The sequence below is a fragment of the Ylistrum balloti genome, unplaced genomic scaffold, assembly GCF_031769215.1.
Source record: "Ylistrum balloti isolate Yb309-2 unplaced genomic scaffold, AGI_CSIRO_Ybal_v1 Utg371528, whole genome shotgun sequence".
Classification (NCBI taxonomy): Eukaryota; Metazoa; Mollusca; class Bivalvia; order Pectinida; family Pectinidae; genus Ylistrum; species Ylistrum balloti.
Genome location: NW_026782788.1, coordinates 284,848 through 295,316, shown reverse-complemented (window position 1 = coordinate 295,316; position 10,469 = coordinate 284,848). Strand labels below are relative to the sequence as shown.

Genomic DNA, 10,469 nt, shown 5'->3' with positions numbered 1-10,469 from the left:
CCATAAGCGCACTTCGCCTTTATATATATATATACGGTATATATATATATATATATATATTGATGACCAAAAATATTGGCAGAAAAGGGCTAAAAATTACATTGATGCAAAATGACAATTTTGTATTGATTCCATGGAGTAAAGGGGTTAAGCCCTGTGATCCAGGTACCTTTCAGAGTACTTAACATGAATGATGATGTACTAGTTCCATTTCTTTCTTGACTGAAAAGTTTAGAAGAATAGAGGTGAAATTGTTTTAACAGCTGTACAGCTGTTTTAACTGAGTGAAAAATAAAATAACGATATTGAACTTGTGGAGATATTTTATTACTGTAACAGATCTAATTGATTGAAGTCATCAGATCTGCACTGAATTCCATTACTGAAAAGCTGTCATTTCACACTGATTATATTTCACTTGCCACGAGTTGTCTCCAGAGACTGTAAAAAAACACTTAACAATTTATGGACTTAACCAATATATCTCAGTTGGATACTGTTCATTTACTAGTAAATGCAATCTGGTGGTACTACACTGATGTAGGACTCTGTCCTGTACATGCAATCTGGTGGTACTACACTGATGTAGGACTCTGTCCTGTACAGTAAGTGGTACTGCACTGATGTAGGACGCTGTCCTGTACAGTAGGTGGTACTGCACTGATGTAGGACTCTGTCCTGTACAGTAGGTGGTACTGCACTGATGTAGGACACTCCTCATATTTTGTGTAATATTCTTGGATTTAACAGTAAAAACAAATAAGTATTAAGAAGACACATGGCGTCATCAAACTGAGATACACTTACTCAAAACCTACAATGCTTCAAAATCTGGCTATAAATCCAGCTGTTCTCAATCAAATTAATTGTGAAATAACGGCTTCATAATGGGACTTTAGGGTCTGAACTGCTTGGCGTTGAAACAAAAGACTCCCAAATAGAGGCTGACTGGTGTTTCCTAGGTCTATTTTATAGCAGTATATATATGTATGTATGATCACAGTCAAGTATTGCTAATAAAACACCATTACAATTCTCACAACTTCTCCACCAGATTCATAAGCTCAACACTTATAGTATATATAGTCTATTTTGTGATTTTACTCCCAAACTAATATCATCTCTATGATCTAGAGAGACAGAAGTGGTTTTGCTGATGAATTCCGGAAGAGAACTTGTAAGAACTCACTCTAGTCATGGACGGCATATAGGTTTCCATTGCATAGTCATATGCATGTCTGCACACACAACACAAAAATACTACAGGTTCAAACAATTATAATGTGGTAGCTTATCAACCTTAACTCTGTTTCAGAATAAATCACCATTTTACCCCCTCAAACAATTAAACCACGATGTGTTTGTTTATGTAATTATTTTTAAAGGAAAATACACTCAAAAGAGACTGCTTAGGGCAAGAAATGAGTGAAATCAATGACAGATCTATATTACTGAGACATTTAGGTCAAAATTTAATCATCAATTATGTTTCAATCTCCTATAGATCATTCAAAACAACCTCAAAACTGGCTACAAAAGTCAAAATTTCTATTTGTGTTAAAAACAATCCCTCTCTGGGAACATGTTCTTAAATAATATGTACGGTGTTTGAAAAAGCAACATTTTTTTATGAAATGAATTGATGAAATCAAGTAAAGTGAAACCTGTTCACTGTTAAAACTACAAATCATTAACAAGTAAATGTCCCACGTAAAACTCTCAGCTTATTCTCTGGTCTAGTGTCAACAAAGCACATTACTACTTGTGCCATTTCATTTTCAAAACTTCAAATGGTTATTGGTTTGAAAAAGTTAGATGTAATGCAAAGTATGTAATTAAATGTCATGAAACGCATCCACTTACTAATAAATACTCTATTATGTGTTTCAATAAGTCATACAACTGGTTTTAATAAAATTCAAACTTCAGTAGTGCAATAAACTTTCAATAAAAATATACTCGGTAAATCATTACTTTGAGCGAGTTTTAAATGACAAAAAAATGTGTATCTGGCGAGAAAAAATGGTATACATGTATATATGACACAAAAGTTGATCAGTATGAGAAAGCTAACCAAATATATAAAGCCACAGGGCAACACAAACAAGGGCGGGTATATAGAGTAGATTTTGATTAGCATCATATATTTAACATTGCATATTATTCTACTATTATGTGATAACATTTCATTGGCTGCTTCAGGCTTGATTCTAATTGGTTAATTCAACTTTCTGTATTTAAAATGGGTAACATAGGATGGTCCTAAAAAAAATCTGTATTGAAAACTTTTTGCTTTCAATACAGAAACAATTGGTTTGGGGAAAATTCAACATATTTATTCCTTGTGAATAATTGGTGATGACACTTGCTGTTTGTTATCCAGTGATAACCCCTATCACTATTGATTATCCAGTAAAGGCACCAATCACCATCAGTTATCCAGTGATAACCCCCATCATTATTGATTATCCAGTAAAGGCACCAATCACCATCAGTTATCCCGTGATAACTCCTATCAATATTGATTATCCAGTAAAGGCACCAATCACCATCAGTTATCCAGTGATAACCCCCATCATTATTGATTATCCAGTAAAGGCACCAATCACCATCAGTTATCCCGTGATAACCCCTATCACTATTGATTATCCAGTAAAGGCACCAATCACCATCAGTTATCCAGTGATAACCCCCATCATTATTGATTATCCAGTAAAGGCACCAATCACCATCAGTTATCCAGTGATAACCCCCATCATTATTGATTATCCAGTAAAGGCACCAATCACCACTAGTTAATCACAGCACATATTAGCCATCAGAAATCCACAAATTTTGTAACTGGACAAGCAGGACCCCATCTGATACTGACTGGTGTCTTACTGGACAATGCATGCTGATTTCCCCAAACTATTGTTTTTATGCGTAATGGCTTGATATTGAAATATCAGATTCTCCACTTGAAACTCCTGCTTGGATGATATCGCTGGACAGCCTTAAAAGGGAAATTTTGGTAAGTGACAGATTAGCCAATAAGAAGGAAGCCCCTTGACAGCCTGTGTGAGACGCGGTGGATCTGAGCCAATCTGTGTCAGCCACACCTTTATACACTGGAACCTCTCTTCTGTAGGTACAACACTCATGCCTGAAGGACACAAATACTGCTTTACAGTTCCGGCTTTAAAACTTAATATTTCACAATATTTCTGATCTACCATCAATTTCACAGATTACATCAAAAGTTTCTAAGGATTAAATTTTCCTTGTGTTTTAACTTCTGACATGGGCTTAAGATTTAACGCCCTCTGATTGATGCAACACAAATTGTGAACCAACTACATATCGTGTTTATAACAGACTAGTACCTGATCACTCACTTCTGCTTGACTATTGTGAATAATTCTTTTGGAATAAAAGAAAAGCCAACTAAACAAGTCCGAGAGCCTGTTAGTTTCCTGACAAGTCTCGACAGTCTATCATTGTCCCAATGAGTCTGAGAGCCTGTCCATATCCCGGCCTGTGTGTTGTACCTAACAGAAGTTTTATTCTGCCCAGTGAAGCATGGAATACTACCAGTGGACCTTAGAACATCACAGTTTACACAATACAGTCAGTGGTATATAAATATGTACAGCAAAACAATCGGTAAAAATATCAAACTCAAACAGGATTTGGTAAAACAATGATACAGAAAAATTAGGATTGTGTACCTCCTTTTGTAACTAGTGAGTCAGAGAGACTCATGACTTTGTATAACACATTGGCACATCAGCATCATACTTCATAATTATACACCTGTCACTTTTCATAGGTGTCACACTCATCTAAACATTCCAATAGTTTCTTATCATTTAGTGTTTCTTTACTACAAAATCATTAATATTATATCAAACAATATTTCAGTTTTATTTTTAACCTTTTACCATATGCATTGTATTAATTTTCAAAAGAAAGAGAATTTTTTCATGTGTTATGACAGTTGAACCAGTATCAACAAAGCAAAGAAGACATAGTACAGAGTAGCAAACCATGATTGAGGCAAACAAAGGCAAATATATCACGGACGGATTGATGAGTTAAAACTTGTACAAAAATAATCAATATTGCAAAATAAAAACATAGAAATTAAAATAAAATCATACATTGAAAATAAAAATTTGTACATAAAAAGCAGTTTCTTTCATATTTTTTTGGGGTTATTTTTTGGAGAAGGAATAAAAAAATGGGTATCGTATAAAATGGTGATGGTATGAACATTTTAACTATGATTGTATTCAAAATATATTGAAACAGTTGACTATAAATTTGCAATGGATATAACTACAAATAACAAAAGGGATTATGAAAGAATGGGTTCATCACACTGAAACATACAAGACTAGAGACTTAAGGTCCACTGCTCTGGTAGCTCCAAGATTTTTGTCAAGATAACAAACAATATATATATTCTACAGACATCAGCTCAATAACAAAATGTGTTGCCAGCAACAACGGGCTTCCACACACAACCTATCTCATTAATCAAAACAAACAATGTCCTGTGATCCTGCCTGTCAGATCTAATACTTCAGACTTTGATAATGAACAGGATATATCAAAATTAATATCCTGCTTTCAATTATCAATATTTATTAACTTCAAATTAAATTTACTCCTAATTAGAAGAAATCTTTGGCTCCCTCTCTCAAATCTCCTTTTCATTCCGAAGAATTTCCACCTGGATTATTGTGTTGGCCAGGTCTGACCATACAAGCTGTCTTTTGCTGGTTCTTACTTGTGACAAAAGGACTTTATCTTTGCTGGGAAAATTACACATTAATCACAGCACTAAGGCAGGAAAAATTCACCCAGCCTTTTAGGTCAGGTTTAAACTAATTACATTGCTTTTTACAACCAGCAAATGTTGAAACTTCCATTATTATTTTACCTGTTATGTTACCTAATAAATGTATTTACTTCTGGGAGTAGTCATCATTTACTATCTTACACTCTGGCCACCCGTGTAGAGCCTCTCCCAATCTACACCCTCTCTAAAGCTACACCAGACCATTGACAAACTCACACGTCTGGTCACTAGTGTAGAGAGACTCTCCAAATCTACACCAGACCATTGACAAACTCACACGTCTGGTCACCAGTGTAGAGAGACTCTCCAAATCTACACCAGACCATTGACAAACTCACACGTATGGTCACTAGTGTAGAGAGACTCTCCAAATCTACACCAGACCATTGACAAACTCACACGTCTGGTCACCAGTGTAGAGAGACTCTCCAAATCTACACCAGACCAATGACAAACTCGCACGTCTGGTCACCAGTGTAGAGAGACTCTCCAAATCTACACCAGACCATTGACAAACTCACACGTCTGGTCACCAGTGTAGAGAGACTCTCCAAATCTACACCAGACCATTGACAAACTCACACGTCTGGTCACTAGTGTAGAGAGACTCTCCAAATCTACACCAGACCATTGACAAACTCACACGTCTGGTCACCAGTGTAGAGAGACTCTCCAAATCTACACCAGACCAATGACAAACTCGCACGTCTGGTCACCAGTGTAGAGAGACTCTCCAAATCTACACCAGACCATTGACAAACAATCACACACTATGGCCATCAGTGTTGAAACAACTCGCTGTACTAACAGGACGGTATTTACATGGTACTCTAGATCATTGAAAGTCTTGAACATCCTAACACCTTAAGGTCTTTATTTTTAGGCTGAAGAGTTTTTCCTTACGACACTGGAAACTTTATTACTTTTTCTGATAATTTAAACTTGTTCATTTTATCAGATTGTGTATCATCATTAATTCAAATTTACAACTAAATCACTAATAACCATAGATTGAGTACAGTACTGTTTTGGTGTATTTAAATCTGGAGGTTTGACTACATTGATGTTAATGACAACAAACACCTAGTCGTAGTTGCTCAAGCTTGGTTAACCAGTGGTTAGTGAAATTTTTCAAATAGAAATTAAACAAAATTGAGAACATTCTTGATCATCTCACAGTTGTAGATTTCTGATCATCTCACAGTTGTAGATTTCTGATCATCTCACAGTTGTAGATTTCTCATCATCTCACAGTTGTAGATTTCTGATCATCTCACAGTTGTAGATTTCTCATCATCTCACAGTTGTAGATTTCTGATCATCTCACAGTTGTAGATTTCTGATCATCTCACAGTTGTAGATTTCTGATCATCTCACAGTTGTAGATTTCTCATCATCTCACAGTTGTAGATTTCTCATCATCTCACAGTCGTAGATTTCTGATCATCTCACAGTTGTAGATTTCTGATCATCTCACAGTTGTAGATTTCTCATCATCTCACAGTTGTAGATTTCTGATCATCTCACAGTTGTAGATTTCTCATCATCTCACAGTTGTAGATTTCTGATCATCTCACAGTTGTAGATTTCTGATCATCTCACAGTTGTAGATTTCTGATCATCTCACAGTTGTAGATTTCTCATCATCTCACAGTTGTAGATTTCTCATCATCTCACAGTTGTAGATTTCTGATCATCTCACAGTTGTAGATTTCTGATCATCTCACAGTTGTAGATTTCTCATCATCTCACAGTTGTAGATTTCTGATCATCTCACAGTTGTAGATTTCTTTGAAACAGGTCTGATTGATATTTTCAATGTCTTTAAAAGTCCTCTTTTTTAGTGATAAATAAATTTTTCCCTAACCAATGGTTAACTCTTAACAAGCTTTGAACAACTGGGGCCAGGATGCTAAGCCGAAGGGCCCTTATCCATTTCATGTGTCAATGACAATGTTTCAGTACTAACAGAATTTCCTATTTAATGTAAAACTTTCAAACCTCGTTAGTTTAAATGCCTATAAAGTACATGTATACTGGTATTGCTCCCTTGTAGGATGCCTTGATGGAGTAAACACTGATACATGATCTCTAGACTTTCAATCATCCCAGTACGATACATCATTAACCTTACCCTGAGTAACTGACATAATTTGGGTAACATCCACAGGAGTACTAACCACTGACATATTTTAAATACATCTTATTTTAAAGTAACATTTGAAGATAGTCTTCCCTTTTTGAGTAATAACTAAAAGTCAGTAACTGTACAGATTTTGTCTTTGTGATCACCAGCGTGCACTCAGATTTGCAAGGTCTGAGCGTGAGTTTCGCTGGACAGGGCGTGTAGATGTAGTGTCTATGAAGGGACTACTGGTCGTTGTGGCCAGCTGTTGGTGGGATAGGCCTTCCTGAAAGCTAGCACTCAGCCCACGTGTGATCTGACGACCAGTGAGACCCTGGCCAAATCCCTCGGAGGAAAACACACCACTGCTAGAGAAGCCACCGGTGATCTGTCGAGGGCCACTTCCATCGAGGAAATGTGCACTCTTCCTGGTCAGGTGACCAGATCCATGTAGACTGGAAGTGGAACTGTGAAGTGTGCCACTGTGATGAAGGCCCCCTAGGGGACTGGTGCGGTGCAGTCCTATCCCATGGAGCCCTGCATCAGAGTTTCGGAGACTAGAGCTGGAACTGTGTAAGGCTATACCAGAGTGCAGACTATCACTATCAGAGAACTGCTTCCCTGTGATGGCTCGCTGTGGAAATACGGGTCCTTCATTTTCCGCGTAAGATGTACTGTTACGCTGACCAGTGATTGACCGTGACGCAAGTAGGGGGTGGTTGGTGTCCATGTGTTTACCAGGAAGGTTGGCATTGTGACGAGGAGCAAACCCAGGAGGGACTTTCTCTGGTGTATGGTTTGGAACCTTGTCCGTATTCAGTTCAGCACGACCTTTGTTCAAGTCTGGAAAATAAAAAATGACATGCATGTGATTGTGACAGAAGTCTCATTTTGTATTGATAATAATTGTAAAGGCACATGGTTACATAGGACCAAACATAACATGGACACAACCACGAAGTCTCTGAGTTTGGAAAAACATAATTTTTTAGCCTATCATAACATATTATGCCTACCTGTAATGGCTAGAAGCATCTTTCTGCGAGCGCCAAACGTGGAAATACCCAGTTCCCTCAGGTCTTGGTCTGTCAAGGTCAGGAACGTCGCAAGATCAATCTGAGATAACAGAATAAACAGAATGATATCTGATGTCTTCAATATATTAAATTTCTAAACTGATTGTCAGAAGGAAGAGATCTGTAATAATAAGCCACAAGAAAGTTTACCTCCTGCTGTTGGAATAAGTCCGTGTATTTCCCAAGTCCAAGTTTACTGAAGAGTTCTGCGATGTCAGTTTTGACTGCCCAGAGATTCTTGACTGATGGTAGACAGGCACTGTCCACATAATTACTGCTACTTAGTGATACTTCATCTGTAAGAATAACACGGGGTATTAATCCAACATTTTTCACCTTAGAAATGTTTTTTACTGAAAATTTTTCAGGAACAAATTCAATATTCACAAGTCAAAAAGGACATGATATTTTTGAAGTATTCAACAGATGCAAAAAGCTGGCTTTTTTCTTTCTTTCTTTTCTTATTTTATCAAAAAGGTGTTAAAACAAAATTAGAATGCAGTTATGACCTTACTTCCATTTTTTGTGGAGATTCGAGTGGCACTGATAGTCATATAGCCTGTTAGATTTGCACATTTACAAGTACTCCCCTGAAGTCCCCTGGGGCAGGATTGATAGGTTTGCTGGCCTGCTGTACTTACACTTTTTACGGGGACTTGGGTACTCCCCTGGGGCAGGATTGATAGGTTTGTTGGCCTGCTGTACTTACACTTTTTACGGGGACTTGGGTACTCCCCTGGGGCAGGATTGATAGGTTTGTTTGCCTGCTGTACTGAATCCCTCCAAGGATCTCTGTCAACCTCCTCCTCTTCACAACCCTCATTGGGAGACTGTATATATATTACACATTGTTACTTAAAAACAAGTACAGTTCATCAGAACATCAGTTTAATTTTGAAGACTTTCACGGGGGAATCAGTTTACATTAACATATAATAATTGAAACTTCCATGATATCATCAGATTTTTCACAACAGTCGAAGATAAACAGAATTCTGGTTACGATTTCTCTGCATTTTGAAACATTATATATTACCTCGTATGTGGTGGCCATGGTCGGCTCGGTGTACTGGTTATTTTCAAATCGCTTGCCAAACTTTTCTCTGATAGCAGACTCTGGCATGGACTTGGAGAAACCCATACCTGCCCAATAGTCAGTGGGAATTCTAGACTCTCCTTCTGGCTTTTTCTGCATCGCTACATAACAGAGGCAGATATTATATTGAACAATATACAATAACAAGCTGAAACAGTCTCTTAATATGTAGGGTAAAACAACATGTAAGCTTGGAAGTGGAAAAATGTCGAGGATCAAAAGATTACAATGAACATTTTACGATGATTTGCAACATGTATCATTAAAATATATCCTATGGTTCCTCATCATGACTCAAAGGTGCTCCAGATCAAAGATAGTTAAAAACCCCTTTGCTCCAGATCAAAGAAAGTTAAAATTCCCTTTGCTCCAGATCAAAGAAAGTAAAAAATCCCTTTGCTCCAGATCAAAGATAGTTAAAATTCCCTTTGCTCCAGATCAAAGAAAGTTAAAAATCCCTTTGCTCCAGATCAAAGATAGTTAAAATTCCCTTTGCTCCAGATCAAAGAAAGTAAAAAATCCCTTTGCTCCAGATCAAAGATAGTTAAAAACCCCTTTGCTCCAGATCAAAGAAAGTTAAAAATCCCTTTGCTCCAGATCAAAGATAGTTAAAATTCCCTTTGCTCCAGATCAAAGAAAGTTAAAAATCCCTTTGCTCCAGATCAAAGAAAGTTAAAAATCCCTTTGCTCCAGATCAAAGAAAGTAAAAAATCCCTTTGCTCCAGATCAAAGATAGTTAAAATTCCCTTTGCTCCAGATCAAAGAAAGTTAAAAATCCCTTTGCTCCAGATCAAAGATAGTTAAAATTCCCTTTGCTCCAGATCAAAGATAGTTAAAATTCCCTTTGCTCCAGATCAAAGATAGTTAAAATTCCCTTTGCTAGTACTCAAGAATCTGATTTAGTAAATATATAAATAGTCATTGGAACACAAAATAACATACCATCAGTGAGTAACTGTATTACCTCCCTTTGTTGCCTATATAACCCACCATTAGTAAGTAACTGTAATACCTCCCTTTGTTGCCCATATGTCCCACCATTAGTAAGTAACTGTATTACCTCCCTTTGTTGCCCATATGACCCACCATTAGTAAGTAACTGTAATACCTCCCTTTGTTGCCCATATGTCTCACCATTAGTAAGTAACTGTATTGCCTCCCTTTAAACTGTAGTTCAATAAAGAAGGATTATTGATCAAGCTTACACAGTCTCTGTACACTCTTACCAACATTCAATCAGAACTTACCAAACAATAACTGGTAAACTTTTGTAAACTTTTGTAAATCTTTATATCATGTACAAAAAAGAACCTATATAAAAACTAT

At 36.9% G+C, this 10,469-nt stretch overlaps 1 protein-coding gene across 1 annotated transcript in view; it reads right to left on the bottom strand.

Annotated features, from left to right (window-relative positions):
- Positions 1-6,523: 6,523 nt before the first annotated feature.
- The window catches only part of LOC132562838 (protein bicaudal C homolog 1-B-like), an 89,094-nt gene continuing 85,148 nt past the window's right edge, over positions 6,524-10,469 (bottom strand). Inside the window, exons 17-21 of the mRNA XM_060227612.1 lie at positions 9,084-9,244; positions 8,757-8,877; positions 8,198-8,343; positions 7,988-8,087; positions 6,524-7,814 (exon numbers count right to left, since the gene is read on the bottom strand). Coding sequence (XP_060083595.1) covers positions 7,135-7,814; positions 7,988-8,087; positions 8,198-8,343; positions 8,757-8,877; positions 9,084-9,244 — 1,208 coding nt within the window. The 3' untranslated portion in view covers positions 6,524-7,134. The remainder of the gene's footprint in view (positions 7,815-7,987; positions 8,088-8,197; positions 8,344-8,756; positions 8,878-9,083; positions 9,245-10,469) is intronic.